Genomic DNA, 19,434 nt, shown 5'->3' with positions numbered 1-19,434 from the left:
CCCCCGAGCGGCACGGCGGGGCGCCCACCGAACACTCAGGGCCTGTGGGGACCAGCGAACATATACCCGACATATAGACGTGCAAGCACACCGAAGATCACGACAACAAGTACAAGAAAAGAACTGATGACGTACTGGCTTAAACGCGCACAAACAAAACTGCATGCACACACACTCGGAAGCCACATCTCAAAGTTCGCGCCTGTCGCTAAACTTCCCAAACTCCAACAAATATTATTCTCTTATACTCTTATGATATACATTCTATAATGTTTACCTCAAAAAGAAGCACATATAGAGATAAAAAAACAAGTTGTATCAGCATTGTGTATCATAAATGTTAATCACACCTCTCTACCTCATCTCTATGTTGCACCTTTAAAAAAAAAAAAAAAAAAAAGGCAGCTAAATGCCAAAACTACTCGTCAAACCAGTATAAACACACTCTCAAACAAACACACCTTCTACCGGCTGAAAAATAAAAACGCGGTCAGCCGGCTTAACAGTCGCTCCTGAAGTGACCTCTTGTAGGACTGAACTTGAGAGATTTTTAAATATCAGGAGGATTCATCAACAAACTAAGTGTCAAAGCAGAAAATAAAACTCAGTAAATGCCAAGAGTGATTATCGTGGTTCAGTTGGGAGAAGAGAGAAGTTAGGTGCCAACTTCCCAGCCAATCCACTTTTGGCAGCCACATTCCTGCTCTGCTAAACCTCCTGAGAACATGCAATAGCAACCAACACACACACGCACACACACATACACAAAATACCGCAGCAACATATGCACAGAAACGTACAGAATATTCATACTTCACACTCCTTGTCAACTTAAATAGCTTTTCTTTCTCTAAACCACACAAAGAGTCACACAGAACCAGGAGACAGCTGTGACTTGGTAAACTTTGTTTTTTTGGCAGCGTGTGACTATCGACAGGTTAACACCGGTGGGAGGTAGACAATATGTAGTGTCATGGATGGAGCAGGAGAAAAGGGTGAGCGTGATTGCAAGTGTGTGTGTGTTAAGAGGAAAAGTGGGGGGCACTGGGGTAGAGATCCTGCAGAGTGGGGCAACAACACCCACACACCCTCTCCCACATTGGCAGAGCCAAGCTGTATGCCAGGCGCCCCGTGGAGACGCACGCCAACTGGGCTCCGCACTTAAGGAGGAAGAGACCCCCGCATCATGCATACACATGTACAGATACTGTAGCATAAGCCAAAGATGGAGGCACTTTTAGCTGCAGCTTTCATAAGTAAAGAAACCCAACAAATCTTCATACAAATACAAATACTCAACTATTACACTATCAGATTTATTTTCTCTTAACTGACTCCTCAGTTCATCAGCTCACTCTGATCAGCTTCGTTCTTTTCTTAAAATGCACACTGCCATGTTTTTTTTGACTTGAAGACTATTTATGGTTTCTAAATTCCTCCAAATCTCACTTTACTGTTCACTGCAGTGTAATTAAGAGTCTATTAGAGTGTGACAAGCGCACGGGAGCATCGTGTGTCAGCTCCCGCTGACAAGAGATCAACTTACCGCTGCTTATTATAGGTTTTAGTCACTGCCGAGACGCACAACTTCTCACGAATTACCCACTTGTTAACTTCATAACTCATCTGAGCCACAGAGGTGTGAAGAAGCACAGCTGTAAACGAGCAATTTGATAAACGAGTACCTAACGTCCTCGTTTTAAGACTTTTTTCCCTTTAACATGTGTCCATTATCTGTGTTGAGCTGTGAGAGACTTGCGTGTGAACGGGGCGAACAGTCGCAACCGCGTAGTTATACCGCTATAACTACTTTACTTTCCTCCTGTCTGTTATGTAAGAGAAAAGTTTCTGATCAGAAACTCTTGGTGTGTGCAGCCTCAGTACAGACAGCAGGAGAATAAAGCGCTGACACAAAAAACACTATGTCAACAAAAAATTAAAACAATTCTTATATAAAAATAAACATCAGATGTGCAGAAGATTCACTGGTGAGGGGACAGAATGTGAAGAAAACTGTGCTTCCTTTTTTAAAAGGCTCGCTTCCATCGCTGCAGAAATGTAAAGAAATGAACATTTAAACACTCGTGATTTAAACACTAGTGATTTCTATGTAATGTCACTGATGTTTACGGGACTCTTTCAATCAGATAAAATTCTTGACGGGGAGTTTACAAGACCAATGAACAAATTAAACAACCCCAAAAAGATGTCAGAAGATGTTTTGCCCTCTGCTGCACGGACAGTATGTGTAGCTGTGTAGTTATGTGTGTTATGCGCCCACCTGTCCTTCATGCGCTGGTGCATGCGACCGTGCTGGACACACTGTTCTTCCATATCCGAGCAGCGAGCTCTCAGATTCTTCACCGTTTCCTCCAAGTGTTGTTTCTCCAATGCCAGCTGTTCCAGCTCACTTCTGCATACACACACACATACACAGCTGCTATATTCACACTACCAACGTACGAAGCATTATACAACCAACAAACTGAATTCATCATCCACTTTTTTTTCTTTAATATATGACTTTTTAGTAAAGTATATCTGCGTAGTCCCAGAGAATGAAACAGCAGAGATAGCAGCAGAGTCTTTGTCAGTGTGTGCGCACATCTTACGAGAACGTATGTGTCATCAAATAAATGGCAGCGAGGTAGCTCAGTGGTTAGCATTGTTGCCTCACAACAGAGCTCACGCACCTGAGTACTTTTCTCTGGTGTCCAAAAACAGGCTAGGTTCATGATGCCTATGTTGATCCAGGAAATAGAAGTCTCAAAAGGCAAAACAACAAATAAATAGTGACTTCATTTACTCTTCGGCTAATTTGGCAAACATGCCTGTTTTAAGATCACCATTTTCCACTCTGCCTACCTAACATCAACAGTAGAGGTAACAGCAGGAAATGCAGGGATAAAAATAGAGGTAACGGGCTGCATGTCCAGACGTAGTGAGTGTCACTTTCACAACATTACATTGGCCAATCTGCAGCAGCACACTCGATAAAAGGTGCAGAGTCAGCAGGACTACCAAAAACAGATGATCATTTTTCTTTTCCATCTTCCTGCAACTGTCTCACTGTAACCTCACTTCGCCCGAGTGAGGCAGTCCAGCAGGACTTTAACCGCTACGTTGGGCTTAGACTCCAGGAACTCAAACAGCCCGAGGCACCAAACACACCACCACGCTGCTGCTAAACTACATAACGCACACATCCAGAAGATGTACACAATGAGCCTTCAGGCCAGTGTGTCTGCATGACTCTGTACCTACAAAAACTCTATACGTGTACCTGGTACTCACGTCCTTCCAAACAAACAAAATACACAGTGTACTTTGGTGTGTGTGTTGTGTGCATGTGTCCTGTGGTTGGTGAGGCCAGTGCGGTCTGGCAGGGCCAGATTGGAGGCTGTCATGTGACTAATGTGCAGCACAGCTCCAACAGCTGACAGGACACTGAGCCCAGGGTCACTGTCATACACACACACCCAGAAGACAATCACACACAGACACACACGCATTCAGCCCAGATGGAGAGCTGGGCAGGCCTGCTGTGACTACTGTAGCATCAGGTTAACAAGAAAACAGGTCAGACTGGAAAGCAGTATGTAGTATGTTGATGTGCTCTGTTCAAACAGCCTGGATAGATGATGCTTTGTGAAATGATGACATGGATGTCCAGCAGATAGAGGGAATAAACAACAGAGTGGCAGAGCAAACAACTGTTTCATGTAGAGAGAAAAAAGCCACTGAGCTAGGAAGCAAACGGCAAATTTAAAAAAAATCGAGGCATAACTGAGCGAATAAATGTTCAAACACAGAGGAAACACTCACCTGCTTTTTTCAGCCAGCTCTTCCAGTTTGGTCCCCAGGTTGCAGCACTCCTCCTTCAGCCTCCCAATGAGGGAATTCTGGGAACTCAGGAGACCATCCAACTCTCCAACTGTAATCAATGATGGGAAAGCTGGCAGTCACTTTAGGTTTAACCACCACAGGTGACGTTCCTCCAGAACAGGTGAAAGTCCTCACCTACCTACCTTTCTCTTGAAAAATTAAATGTTATTTATTTTGGATGCAAACATAGTTTAATGCCATCAGTGATTCTGTAGCTGACTGGCTTTAATGATGATATCAACACGTGCCAGCTAAACACAGAGAAGAATTAGACACCTTTTTCTGAATGATAAATTACACATAGGTTATAGAGATACAGATGTGTATTCAGGTCCTTTCAAAATAAATCTCCAATCTGACCAAAACAAAACTGAGCCTAACTAGACCATTTCCAATCTAATACTTAAACACAACTGAATAAGTTGCTCTGACAGTGTAGCAGCTGTTGTTTACCTAACAGCGGTTACACTCCCTTTAATTAACTGCTGCTATATGTAAAAAGGACAATCTCAGTAACAAGGACATGATGGTTACATTTTTAAGCTGTGGAGCCAAATCAAAAAAATTGACAGCATAATAAATGTTTTATGCGTATGCAGGTTTTAAACACAAGGAACAGCGAGGGGCTTAATTTGAAGATTGTATCTGTCAGTTTCACCTCTGAGAACATAAAATACTAAAGGTCAAAAAAAAGATTTGGGCGACTAGTTTTCACAGGTGAGGACGATATCTTAATGTCGTAATCATTAAGCTATCATCCAAGTATGTTTTTACTATAATGCCACAGCTCATAAAACTGAGCATGAGGAGAACATGAGGAGAGTAAAGCATCCATCCTTCAGTGGAATAAATTCAAGTACACCTGCATGCCCGCCTCAATATTATTGATATAATTAACAGACAGAGATCTGATTCCCAATCTGGAGAAATTATTGAAAGACATTTACAGAACCCTATAAAAGGCCTCCATATTTTGGAAAACCCTGAGATGCCCCTTTTATTCTAATTAGCAGTTTTGCATGCTCATGTCATTAAAAGTACAAAGGAAAACATAAAGAAGATTAAAATTATAATTAAATAAGTAAAAAAAAATGTGGGTCAGGGCCAGGGCTGTTCGATATAACGATATATATCGGATGACGATATAAAAACGTCTATCGTTTCATTTTATGCTATCGTTTGTTTCGTGGTGTCGCAAAATAAACTGTTTACAGCAATATTTTTTCATCCTTTTGATGGTCACTGTAGTGGCTATATTAATTAATGGCTATATCTTCTTTCTCTACGGACGGACAAGCGCCTGTTTTATGCGTTGTCATTAGCAACAACGACGGTAACACAATCCCGTGTCCGCTTGTTTATGTTTCACGTAAACCTTTCACAATAAAGCTCAAGATCCTGTTGAGACTTTTCAAAATAAACTGAATCACGTGAAAGAGCAGATTATTTACGGATGAGAATTAAAAAAGAGCCGCCAGGTGCTAAAAAATAAACCTTAGACTCCCTTAGACTCAAACGTTAGAACAGGCTTTTCCCCGCAGCACGCCGCGTAATAAATACTCACAAAGAAAACGGCGGCCTTTACAACTTATGTCTAAAAATGTATAGTTTCATGCATCGGTTAAAACACTCGACTTCAGGTACATGACGCGCAGCTGGAAACACTTCCCGCAAGTTGAGCTGCCCGAGATTCACAGAATTAATGTTACATTTTTGTGATTTATATCGTTATCGGACGATAGAATTCTTATATCGGGATATGAGATTTTGTTCATATCGCACAGCCCTAGTCAGGGCCAATAATATCAACAAAAAAAGATTCGAAGTGAGCTGTACTAAAGGACTCTGCACTAGAGGATGGTCACTGTGACTTGTAAACTGGAGTCATCATGTGAGATCTCATCATGTTTTAGAAAGAAAAATCAATGTTTAAATGGTGTGTCTATATGTGCTACTTGGTTCCTGTGCAGAATAAAAATTACACCGCGACTGACTAAATAAAATACAATAAACGAAACATATGTTGTTATGAAAAGTTAGTTAAAAGACATTTCCCAACTTCTGTGGGCACATAAAAAACCCCAAGTGGCCTCACGTCAGAGGATAACGTCTACCTTATGGACAGCACAGAACAATGAAACTAAAGTCACATATAGGTACATATGTCTCTTTGAATCTGCAAAAAATGCTTTAGTCAACAATCCTATTAAAATAAAAACTGTTCAATCGACACAAATAAATGTACAGGAAAAAAAAGCAGCCATGCACAGAAGAGAGAATTTAAATATAAAGTGAGAAGGATAAAACAAGGTGGAGAAAAAGAGCGGATAGTTGTTTGAAAGCGCTTTCTTTCTCCTTTCCACCCTTCCTGCCACCTCCTCATCCGCTCATGGGGGCCTCTTTCTGAACAATCCAACACTGGGCTTTCATCGTTCCTTTGAAATGGTCCACGTTCAGCTCTCCAGCATATGTCTGCTCTTTTAAAATAACAATGGCTGCCGGTTGGATTGAGGGAATGATCCACCTGCTCCGGCATTCTGTTACAGTCGACCAAAAACCAAAAAACACCAAGGACTCGCAGTCTTTGAAAAGTAACTCAGACTTTTTTCCTTTTCATACAGCAAATATTGTGGAGAAAATAAAGATCTCTGCAGACAGAAACTGGACTCTCCCCTTTAGACATCTTCGCTCTCTCCGAGCTACAGATTAGCTATTAAAACGGAAGGTTATACAAGTCTTGATTGGGAGAAATTTAAAGGGTAATGCTTAGGATGATGAGCACCTCATCCATTGACCGTGACTCCAAAGGAACCTCTAACCTATTTTATTCCACTGTCCACAGCCGCCTTCTTCAAATCACTACCACAGACAATGTAAGTCGAGCAGAAATTGGATGCTACTGAGCATTAAACTATTAAACTAAACTACACAAACTCACAGCCGTGCACACACACATACACTCTACAAAGTTTGGTCAGTGCTGGAAAAGTTGTATGAAGAATGCTAATTAGCTGAACAGGCTTTGAATGCGTCTGGCCATGCGTAGGCCAAAAAGAACCCTGGGACACAGAAACACAGCAGAACTGGCACTGGAAACAAACAGAGGAAAAATGAGGGAGGGAGGGATGGAGGGAAGAAGCGTGGCAGGGAGGGAGGGACAGAGAGAAACAAATATCTGATATCATCTAGAGGCTGCTCTGTACACATTTACTCAAAAAAGAAACATGAAAAAAAAATTCAGAAAAAAGAAAAAAAGGTGGGAGGGAGCGGAGAAGAAGTGAGAGAGGGGGGGAACGGATGGATGGAAGGACAAACGGATGGACAGAGAGGCGGGATTTGGAGAGCAAGAAAGCTAATTATCCAGCTCGTCTGTTGAGTTGCACGGGGAGAGGAAGTGATGCGAGCTACTAAAGGACGTCCACCCCTCTATCCCCTCCCCATCCACAGTTTCCTGCTGTGCTCTGATGTCAGCTCTCTTTAGACAACATGTGTGCTGTCGACACGCGCCAGCAAAAAAACTCTTTGTTTACCCCCCCACCTACACCGCCACCACCCCTCCCTCTCTCTATACCCTCCATCTTTGTTCTGCGTACCAGCAGGCTCCCGGGTTGTTGAAGGGAACCACAGGTAAATAAAAAGATAGGGGAAGGGAGGGAGGGGAGGGAGAGTGGCTGAGGGTGGGTGGTGGGTTATGGGGGGGGGGGGGGGGGGGGGGAGATATCCAGATGGTGCAACAGATGTGCTAGCAGCAGCAGCTCTGCTGTGCAGACAGACAGGGAGCTCTGAGCTGGGTCTCCCTGCTCTGCTCCCATCACCTTCCCTCTGCTCTGCCCCTCTTCTCTCTATTCTCCTCTTAAGGCTTCTGTTTGGCTCTTTCTGCTCTCTTCTGCACTTCTGAGGTCACTTCAGCCATGTTTTGTACAGTTCAGATGAATTGCTCTCCTCTCTGTGCCGTCATGGCGGGGACGAGGGGGCACAGAAAGAAGAAAGACACCCTTCAACTGGATGATGCAAGTTCAAGACCTTGTTTGAACAAAGATCCGCCATGCTGAATCGCCCTTGAGGAGGAGAGTGAAAATCATCCAGCTCAATGGATGTGAATGTGTAGCTGACCCTGGTCATCTCTGCCGTTTTGCCTCTTGTTGTTCTGGATATTTGACTCTAATTGCTCTGTCCCATTCAGTCCTGCTGCGTTCTGTAGTCTTGTTTGTCTCGACCGTACACCGACCTCTCCTCTGTGTTAGAACTGACGTGCCTGTGTACTGCGGGGTACTGCAGTAAACCTAGCTGCGACGCAAATCGGAGAACAGACGGCTGCGTAGCCATGTACAGTTTTAACAAGTGTGTGCAGGCCTTCGCTGAAAACTTTTTAAACGATGAACCTGCTCTATCAGCATCCACAAACTCGGATTTCTTTATTCACATGTTGTACATATAACATTTAAAGATTCATTAGATCCTGACACTGTCTTTTCTTTTCGGTCTCCCTACTCTGAAGCATAAAACAGAATAAGAAACATTACAAGATTCCTTCTGCTAATATTTTTTTTAAATGTTTTAAAAATTATAAATACAAATTGCATTAAAAAAACTGTTGTAAAACAGTTTGTTGTAAGCTTTATAATGTTCAATGGTTTTTACGTTACAATATAAATTGCTTTAAGAAGCTTTATCATGCTTTGCTCGTCCAAGTTTTCCAGAAAGCATTTAAACTGCGGCATCGAGCTGTGGTGCAGTCTGTAAGTATTACGACAGCATGACTCTGAACGACAGGTTCTGTGGTGACTAAAATGCCGATGGGGAAGAAAGGAGGGGCTTTTTCTTTTGAAGAACTGACCTGTCCTGATGTGAGCCAAAATGGCTGACTAAGTCAGAGAGGTGAAAAGAGGACATTGTGACCTACGCCACAAGTCAAAAGCACGAAGACAAACCCGTTGTCACTGCTGTGGATTGAAGCACTGACCTCTCTGCAGGTGTTCGGCTTCTGCTTGCTGCAGCATCACAGTTAGCTCTCGCTCCCTTTCCCGAGCTGAAAGAGTCACCGAGGCCATTTCCTCTTCGTGAGCCCGATCTGCACCCTCTCTGTCCTGTCTGAGGAGAAAAAACAAGAAGTTAAAGAAAAAGAAGAAGAATCAGTGAAAGAAAATGTGTTTTCACTATTTCTACACACTTTCTAGTTTCTGGCACATCATATAAAAGTGCACTGCAAAAAATACACGCACAGCGGCCCATTGGTAGAACCCTAAAGACTAGATGACAGTGTTCTGATTCCTCCATAGCTGCTGTGTACACATGCACAGCATCGCATGTGAAAAGGAAAATAATGTGAAAAGTCTCCACAGCCACTCGCTGACATTCTGTGGCATCTTACTCATCACACTCTGCGGGTGATGGTGCATGAAAAAGGTTTCACTCTGAAGCATTTCAAGCACAATCTTTGTTTTTAGGTAGGAATTTGTGTTTTGTGGCTAAAAATTGCAGAAATAATGGGTCTAATGTTTTACTCCTGCAACATAATGCAGACGACAATTTGTACACTTAGATCAAGTTCAAGTCTGTGCATTAACAGACATGTCAATCAGTGCATTTAAGTGGCTTCTGGTTACTAAGGAGATTAGTTTGTTGACACACCGAGAAACAAATTTCTTGCGTGCAATCTGCTCTGGAAGGAGTACGTTAAATAACTGCACTCAAACTGAGACGTGGAAACTAGGCGTTAAGTTAAATGTCAGATCATCTTCATTACTGTTGATGTTTCAGACTTCCCACGCGTCCAGTAACAAATGCACAAAGGCTTACGATGTAATCGGGGTCATTTATCAAGTGAATCCCAGCAACCTGACAAGAATCCACCAGGTCGTATCTGCAGCCGTTTCTATAAAAAGAAAACGTTATGCGTCTGTGTGTGTGTGTGAATGATGTCAGACAGGCTTTTTGCTAAAACCAAGGTGAGAGAGGGAGCAGGAGGAGAGCACATACTGTACAACATGAGAAAGAAAGGAAGGGCAGAAAGGACGATGACAGAAAAGACTTGGAGGGGGTCGAAGGGTAAATGTGTCAGGCCACTGTCAGCTTAGAGACCCCTGAGTGATACAGCAGCTGTCTCATTCACACAACACTCGAATAAACTGCCATCCCGCGCATTTTGATACAAGGTAAATCACTGTGATATATGCTACACTAATGCTGAGGACACACAACAGTGAGTCAGCTGATCTGTCATCTCTGTAAGTACGTGAAGGAGTCAAATAACTTTAAACTGCATTCAGATTTGTGTCAGTATCAGAATAGAATAGAACAGGTACGATTCAAGCTGAGGTGCTTCTGGCTTTGAACAGCGGCACATTTTGTTCCTGTCTGAACCAAACTTTCTATCTCAACTAAGTCCAAACGTACCCAAACAACAGAGAGACAGACAAAGAAGGAAAGAAAAGAAAAACTACAAAGAGCGGAAAAAAACGAACAAATAAACAGAACTCTTCCTGAAGTCCAAAGGCGCTAATGAAGAGAGAATTCTCCAGTTTAAGTGAAAACTTTTCTCCCCTACAGCGCTTGGCCTGCATCTCTAAAGTGACCGCGTCTGTCTGTTCCTTCGTGTGTGTGTGTGTTCTCCTGCTGTCCTGCTGTCTGGGGTGTGAAAGCGGGTGGCGGGTGTGCAGGGGACACAAGGAGACTGTGTGTGTCTGTACGCGTATGAGTGTGTGTGTGAGTGAATGAACCCCCGCTGGGCTTGAACAGCAGCCTGAGCCACCAAAGCGCACACCAGGGCTCAGCGGGAGATGGCGGGCAGGCGTTGCCAGCCATTTGGTCCTGCAAGAGGTTCCAGGGGGCCGTGTGTATTTGTGTATTTCTATGAGTGTGCGTTTGTGTGCGGTTGGGATGGGGGGTGGTGGTGGAGGGGGCTCACACCAGACCTGTTTACCCACCAATTAGCATCAGACAGATCGCCAGAAAGTTCCAGCAGTCAGCAATAGAGTGGTGGTGAGGAAGAGGAGGGTGATAAAAACTGAGGAGAGGAAATCAAAAGACAGAGAGCTTCACATTTGGCATCTGCTTGGTCGTGCTGAATTACAGAACCAAACCTCAGAAGTACGACCTAGTTAAGGACAGAGAATTGAACAAACGGACTGGAAGCTTTCGTTCCTGGGTGAAGAAACCCCAAAGAAGTGCGCTGAGTTTAGGTTTCGGTTCGATAAGTTGGGTGCGAGCACTTGTATCTCTGTGACAAGAGCCTGAATGCCTCACCAAAGATCAAACTGGAGCTGCCAGATCAAACTTTTGCGGTTGTTTCTCCCCTGCGCCATTTTGTACCTCTAATCCAGTGCAACATGTTTACTTGCAAAATGCTGTCACAAAATGGCTGCTGTTGAGCACTATCAAATTAAAGCATAAAAAAGAGAAAGCGAAGGCGAGGTATCAGCGAAAAGCCAAGCCCTGGAGCAAGCATAAGGAGTGACGGGTAGAGCAGAGGCTGAATATGTGGGGCTGGAGCTGTAGAATTCTCCTTGGGCATTAATCTGCCTTCCAGTTAATTGGTGAATGGGCTCTGGGATGCTGCCTGTGGCAGGAACTCTTGTTTGGGCCTAGGAGGCAATAGACTGACTGTTCAGTTAGCAGATAGCTGGGCCTGTTTGTATATGCCTGGCCTGATGCACAGTAGGACAGCTTGATAAGTATGGCGAGAGCTGCATGGGCCAGGGGCCTAAGGTAGGCTGGAATGGCTCTGGGGCTGCGTCCAGGTACAGTGGCTGCTGGGTAAGTGGGAGGTGGCAGAGGCGGTGGCTGGCTGACTAGCTGGCTGGAGTGGTGAGGAAGAAGAGGGAGCCCAGTCCACACTGCCTGCTTAAGTGGGCACTATTCAAGCTGTTGCCCATTAGATGTGGGGTGCCAGGGCCTGACCAAGCGCGGAGTTTGCAGCACCCCATGGTGCAGCCGGCATCCCACGCCAGAACCACCAAATGCCGTGGTTTATCACAGAACGAGCACAAATTGGAGTCAGACGGTGGACTTGGAGGAATTGGAGACATTCGCCAACGCCAGACACAACTGACCGCTGTTCTGACTAAAGTAAAAACAGAATCAACTCTCCACTATATAACTCACATACATATACATGCATATTTAAAGCATAAAAATACGAACACACACACACACACACACACACACGGAGATAATGGGGAAAACAATCATTTAGTTTATATTTTGCTGTAATTTCAAATCCTTAAAAAGCAGTCACAAGATTGATGAAGGAAAAACTGGAGCAACTTATTCAACGCACTACGACGTAAAGAAAGTGTAAAATATTGACGTGTATCGTATATTAATTATCTACATAAAAACAAGCGATAAGCTAAAAAGAACAATTCCTCAAATGAATGAATATTCAGATTTATGCTCTGCAATAGTTATGTGGTGCAAAATAACAGGTGTGAAATTAACATACAGGTGAACAGACTGCGAACTGAGCCTATAGCAAAAAACATGTGAAGACGCAGGCTTTGTTTGCAACAAAAAGGACTGAATGTTGCAGGTACTGATGATCTCTGCAAAGAGTTGAAGAATCAAGACAAAGACAAATAATAGCATTTCTACTGCGCAGGTAAAATACCTACGAGAGCCCAGAACCAGAAGATGCTATCAATTATGGAATTAGCGGTTCAATGTAACATTTTAATTGAAGAATTACAGATTTACGTAATTCACATGTAACTAGGATGTCATTATAGAATAAACAATAAAACACACTGATTTCTGAATTGGATTTTTAAGCACCTATAACATTAATTAAAGGAAAATGTTGGCACACCCTGCCACTGATTCATCGAGTCTCTTTAACTCTTCTGGGTCCCTCCAATTATCATCTCTTTATGATGCAATCTCTCACAGGTCCTCAAAAGGCTTAACTGAGGTGGTCCTAACACCTTTTTTTCTAATTTACAGCCTGTACAGTGACCCTTGGATAGGGAGCACTGCCATCTTTGAAGAGACCTCCCTCACCAGAATAGAAATGTTACATTTAGGAGATAGTTTCTTTCATTTTAAGGCCACAAATGAAGTCAAATCACCCTAGCAAAACACAGCATACCAGATCTAGGTCAGGTTTTTCCCTTTATTTTGCCTCTTATATGAACATAGCTATAAAAAACCCACAGTTAATTTCCACCCCATTTATCGAGTCAGTAAGATTTTACTGAAATAAACTCATAGTATACTATAAAATGACAACTGTTAATTATTTGCTCTCCAACTGCTCAAAACGGTGACACTCGTGATGATTCACTCTGGTGGAGGAATTCCAGTAGATACACGGTTATTTATGATAGACTGCATCAATCAGACTATATTAATATTCAACAGTTTGATACGCAAGACTACAAAGATGATTTCTGCTTATGTGCGAGTGCGATGTTTATGTGTGCGACAGAGAGACGGTGAGCGAGCGGCCTCGTGTAGGCCCGTCTAACTGGTAACTGCCAACAATCGATGAGTGCGATACAGAGAAAATAATGTGACATATTGAACATTTGCAGCGCTGCGTATCGGTGATGTCGCACACAATAAACATCTGAATTGTTCCGTGTGGCAGACCACGCAGAGTGTCACACGATTTCCTGTCACACGATTTCCTGTCACACGCACCTCAATGTGTTTTAGCACATTTTTATTAAACCTCTGGGTGATGCAAGTCAATCACTCTGCTCCCACATTTTTCCTTGCGGCACCCCTCCCTTCATCTTGCTGTCCGACTCCGTGAAGCAAGCACATCCAACACAGAGGCGGCCTGATGCAGCCTCACTGCTTCTTTACTCTGCACCCAGCCTTATTTATTTATTTATATATATATATATATATATATATATATATATACACACATACATACACATACACGTACATACACGTACATGTACATACACGTACATACACGTACATGTACATACACGTACATACACATACATGTACATACACATACATATATATAGATATCCGTCCATCTATCTGTCCAGAGCATTCTCATCTCTGCTCCGATCCTTTTTTTTCTCCCGTTCCCATCTCTCCCTCCTCCTTCCTCTTTTCCCTCCCACCCTTTTTTTCCTGTAACTAAACTGGCTGTGTCTCTCTCCATCTGCTGGTTCTTCCTTCAGCGGCCCTGCACCTGTTCACACCTCCTCTCCTGTTGGCCACCTCTTCTCTCTTCTCCCCTCTCTCTCCCCCCTCCCCCCCCTTTATCTCTCTCTTTTTCTCTTTCTCTCTCCCTCACTCCCTCTCTCTCCGCTCGGTGCGATGCTGCCAGGCCCATTCCTGGCTCAGTTAGCCTCTCTGTCATTCAATCCATCTGTCGGCAAGTCAACTTTGTTTACAGCGGGCGGCCCAAGCCTCTTTTCTTCTTCAAGGAACACTAAAGCCCCCCCGCCGACACCAAGGTCAGTGGTTAGCAAATCGTGCCCGAAAAGCAGAAAGCTGCAACTGTTAAAAGTAGCGCAAAAAAAAAAAAATAAAAAATTTATATACCCCCTCGCCTCCCAAACCGTAACACACATATGCAAAAGTATGCACAAAAAAAAGTGTGCAATTTCGCTCATCTGAAAAGCTGTTTAATCTCCCATGCATATGAATAAATGTATGCATATACACACAGACGGCTACAAATAGACACGACCCTGCAGAAACAAACATTTGCTGTTACAGCACACATTCCCTCAGAGAAAAAACCCAGCTCTAGATTGAAGCAATTAGTGGCTGATTGGCCTCTGTCATCATCTATCTGCTCACAAAACAGAGCGAGAGAAGTTTAAAAATCTTAATTGGCACAGATGACTGATGGTCTTAACACAAGAAAAGCGGCCTGGCAGCGCAGGCATCTGTGATTTTTAAAAATAAACACACAGCATACGTACAATATGCTCTCATATTGACCCAATCCAGAAACCAAAGACCTAACGTCAGTGTCAAATCTGTGCCCCGCAGAAATAGTTGTGGGTAGCATATGTGGCAGTGCTCGAGGTCAAATCTATTTTAGCAGAAAAGGTAAACGACTGCTTAAAATTAATTATTTCAACCAGGCTACCTCTCATTAGGCATCTTTTAAAGTGTATGTCTAATACCTGTTGTGTGAATTTTATGGGACAAATATAATAAGAAAAGGTTCTGGTTAATTACCCAAATAAACAGAAAGAAATCTGTGATTACAACTGTCTTACTGTTAAATGCTTAACTTACATGCAATGCAACAAAAAAAAAGAGAGAGAGAAAAGAGAGAGGAAAGAGTGAGAAAGGTACTTATACTATAAGTCCAAATCTTGTGTACTACAGCAAATTTATCTCTGCTGGCGTGAGCACCGTCTACCTGTGACGGAATTCACTTCTTACTGGAGACATGCATGATGTTATTTAAAACACCCACCAGCCTTCACAGTGGGTCGTGTGCTTGGAGGTAACAGGCTCAAAGGACTATGCACCACCTTTCTCTCCTTATGCACCCAAATCATCGTCAGTGAATTCAATCATCTCCTTACTTTCATACCTCGTGTCTCTGACAACGTCTCTCCTCTCCCCTGGGCTTTATAATCAGATGTGTCTTTACCAAGTAGCAACCACTAGAGTTGCCAGAAACTGCAGTTCCCCTGGTGGCCACTTGAGGCTGCCTAAGAAAGTCGAACAAATTCCCAGAGCCCCCTCTTCTTAAAATACTTTACAGTTATTTTTTTTTCCTTTTTGAATTATTCAGAACGACTTTACAAGTTTAAATTTTCATACATTTTGCATCTGGAGTGGTTGCATTGATTAACTGTCCCGGCACAGGGAGCTGTAGCCGGGCAGGATTTGCTAGGCTTCACCTCTGCTAACTGGTATCACTGATTGCTGCTGATGCAATCCTTAATGCAATTATCTGACAAATAATACAGCTTGCTGTGTACAGACTATCCAAGAAGTTGTGCTTTGGTGAGTGAAAATTATTAGTACCTTATCATTAGTCATTACGTACTTAGTACTAATTAGCAGATGTTTGTCGGTACATTGCACCTGTTCAGTTTATTAATACAGCTTGCAAAACAAGCTTCCAACTTGTCCAGATATGGTTTTATGGTAAAAAAAATAAAAAATAAAATAAAATAAAACTAATTAAATAAATAATGTGCTGCCAAAGACAGCAAATCTTGAGGCTTCAGAATACAGAAATCAGAAAACTATGCGTGATGTCACAGTCTATGGTCTCAACTAGATCACTTTGTTTGTCAGGATCAGGTCAAGGCGTCTTTAACCTGGCTCGCACGGCACTTTGTTTGGAACGAGCAGCACATCAACATACACTGCAGGGAAATTATATTAATTCACTTGAAATGTAGCTGCAAGTGCCAATGAAGAGGCCTAGCAGTTACAGAGTTGTCACCATGGAGAGTTGATTGGATCATGTTAAAAGTATGGCTGTAAGTACCAATAGCAAAAAGCTTTTTCACTCATTAAAATGGCCAAAGTGGTCAAATAATGCAATTTTTTATATTACCTCAGGAAGGGGAGAAATCGTCCTTCTTCATGTTTTTTCTGCTAGTTCTGCTGCTGGTGTCATGTATAGACACCAAAGTGGACAGCACTCCTTCATGGGCTTCTCCTATTAGTGCTTATAGCCACACTGATCACATTTCTTATTTTGTTTTGGGGTTTTATCAGCTTTGCCTGATTTGATCTCTCAGATCTAGCTTGCAGGAGTAGATCCTTCTGTCTTCTCCCAGTATATAATTATTATTACTTTCCTATGCCGTCTGAACTCTTTGACACTCTCCCCTTTCAGTATTTGTCCTGCTGTATCTTCCATCTCCACTTAGCTGCTACCTTGCTCCAATCTTATCTTTCATCCTTCTGTTCCTTACTGCTCTTTGTGATCAACTCCCAGTACAATCTGCTGAGGGCAGCACTGGCCCACTACCTATGTGGCACCGGTTGGCACTGCTGTGTCCACCCAGGGTAACAGAGAGAAGCTGATGGAACGAAGGCAAAAGAAGGGGAAAAAAACTGAACAAAAAGCAGCTATGCAGGAAAAAAAGAGGATGAAACGACAAAAGGATAGATCAATCAGGTAAAAGAGAATGAGAGAGGTAAAAGAGAAATGGGGGGGGGGGGGGGGGGGGGCAGAGAGAGGTTCTGTCATGTTGGATGAAAGCTGGGCCTACTGGGTAGTGGGCACTGGGTAGCGCCACTGATCCTGCCACCCTCACAGCAGGGGTGTGCAAAGGCACAAAAGTTGAACAGATGACACGGTCACACGAAAACAACACACACTTTTAAACACAGATTTCAAAATCGACCTGCACTGGATCTTCAGCACAATCCTCTAAAACGTATAGAGCTACTGGTAAACCCTTCTCACCATACCTATTTAGAAAGATATGCAAAAGATGAGTACAGAATGAGGTGAAGGGTGGATGGTGGATGGATGGCAGGGGGCTGGTACTCCCTTTCGTTTTGTCCTCTAGCAGTAGTGTGTGTATGTAGGCCAGTGTCCCAGGGCACACTTGGCTGGGGTGGCAACAGTTGTAGCCGACAGATTTGCCTCCATCTTGCCTGAGGTCTCACAGTCAGCGATCTGTCTTTTCTATCCATTCTCAGCCTCGCCGGATGGATAGATTACAGTCCTGCTTAACAATCTTCATACTTACAGTAATGAGTGTGAATATTCTCTGGTGGATTTATAGCATCTACATTTTAACTGCGAAAGACATAAATAAGCTCCTGAGTTAAGAGTGAGAAGGACAGTATACCATGGCTGCACATTATCAGTTATCAGCCATAACATATAACATGTTTATATATAATACTTAGGTTGTGAATACTAGTGAGAAATGTGTGCACTGGCTGAGAACCTAACAAGAATGAGTTCTCTCTGTATTGCAATTCTGTAATGCTCAAACTACTGTGTTTCCCCACATAAACTATCCACACTTGCACCTAACTGGAAAACTGTTTTAAACCTACATGCATGATGAAAATAATAGTATTTAATCGTATAAAATCACTGCAGAATACAATTGCAGCACATGAAACACATGTTTAAGAGATCAGGGAGTACCTGGTAAGGCCAAAGCCATAAAGTCATATGTACTAATGCAGTAGTAATGCTGTTCTAAGAACCATCTTAGATCTATTACCTGATAGTCAGATGCCTCAAGTCTGGTAAATTTCCTTTAATGTTATCCACACTCAGGTAGAATAAAGGGAAAAGACTCATAAGCAGAGCATAAGAACCACCAATATAGAAGGAAGATACATTTATTAAGATCACGGGTGAAAACGAAATATGTTAGTGACTTTATGCATGATTTCAAAAGGCATTCAGACACTGACCTACTTCACGAAGTCAATAAACATCAACATAACATCCTGCTCAAGGGGTCACATTTTTATACGTATAGTGCCAATTCCATTAAAACTGTACAAAAATGGTTTCAGTATAAATTTGCTAGTATTTTAATAACTGTTTCATGGCAAATTAACATAACCTTTGAACAGTTAACCAAAGAAATACAGCAGTGACAGGAAGATCAAAGGAGACAGTTAAAAAAGCTAAAACGAAGACACAAACAAGTAGGTCTCAACAGATTGAGCGAGAGAGGCAGGAAGAGTGCAAGAGAGAGAGGCGAGGAGGCACGATGGCAGAGAGGGCACTCCGACAGCGAGGAGAGAAGAACACGGCAAGGTCTCGTCACCGGGCCAACGGGCCCACCACTGTCAACATCATGGCACTCTGTGGTACACACACAAACACACACACGCACACACGGCTGGCCGACGGCCCTCCCAGCTGCCCTATCCGTAACTGTCTGATTAGTTGTGCTAAGCAGCCCCTCCCCTGCCAACCATGGTGCCATCTGCTACCCAACAACATGGCCGCCGACCAGACAAGCACACACACACACAAACACACACACACAGAAACACACAGCGAGTCTCATACCTGGCACTGCACTGCTGCTGTCACACAGAGACACACACATCAAACTTCACAGACACAGGTGTAGCCCAAAGGTATCAACACATAACATTCACACACAGACGTGCACGCACGCTCGTCTAATTGTACGCTCGCAAACAAGTCAATACAGTTCACGAAACAAGAATACTCCAAGCATGTGCGCACACACAAGAATACATGCACACAGTTGCCTTAGAGGCAGAGTGCATTCATGTTCGTGGTGACAGTGGTTAGACACTCTTAATGCCAGGTAGAAAGAGTGATGCTGTGCTCAAGTGGTGTGTGTGTGTGTGTGTGTGTGTGTGTGCTCGCTGGCAGCGCTTGAAGGTTCATTATGGCCCCCGCCTCTCCTGAGCGACTGCAGCCCGCGTGGCGCCCCGGCCCTTTTATTCCGGGCCGTGATTGGACAAGGGCCTCCCGCCGAGTTGGTTTGCAGCAGTTTTGTCGCGCCCAGATTTCACTCGCTGCTCAAAGCGAGCCTCTGGCGGGACGCGGCATCTGCTGCCTCACCTTCCTCATTTACACTTCTCCGCCCTCGCGCACACACACACACAGTTCTGTTCACCGCCTTTCCAGACCTTGCT

At 43.4% G+C, this 19,434-nt stretch overlaps 1 protein-coding gene across 1 annotated transcript in view; it reads right to left on the bottom strand.

Moving 5' to 3' along the window:
- Window positions 1–19,434, bottom strand: part of sdccag8 (SHH signaling and ciliogenesis regulator sdccag8) — a 56,693-nt gene that overhangs the window by 14,654 nt on the left and 22,605 nt on the right. The window contains exons 14-16 of the mRNA XM_085477294.1: window positions 8,849–8,976; window positions 3,826–3,934; window positions 2,282–2,413 (exon numbers count right to left, since the gene is read on the bottom strand). Coding sequence (XP_085333420.1) covers window positions 2,282–2,413; window positions 3,826–3,934; window positions 8,849–8,976 — 369 coding nt within the window. The remainder of the gene's footprint in view (window positions 1–2,281; window positions 2,414–3,825; window positions 3,935–8,848; window positions 8,977–19,434) is intronic.

This window comes from Copadichromis virginalis, linkage group LG13 (assembly GCF_057382275.1).
Source record: "Copadichromis virginalis isolate Kocher_CV1m ecotype Utaka linkage group LG13, C_Virginalis_male_GT1.1, whole genome shotgun sequence".
NCBI classification, from domain to species: domain Eukaryota; kingdom Metazoa; phylum Chordata; class Actinopteri; order Cichliformes; family Cichlidae; genus Copadichromis; species Copadichromis virginalis.
The sequence above is the reverse complement of the archived record's forward strand: the minus strand, read 5'-3'. Positions and strand labels throughout refer to the sequence as shown.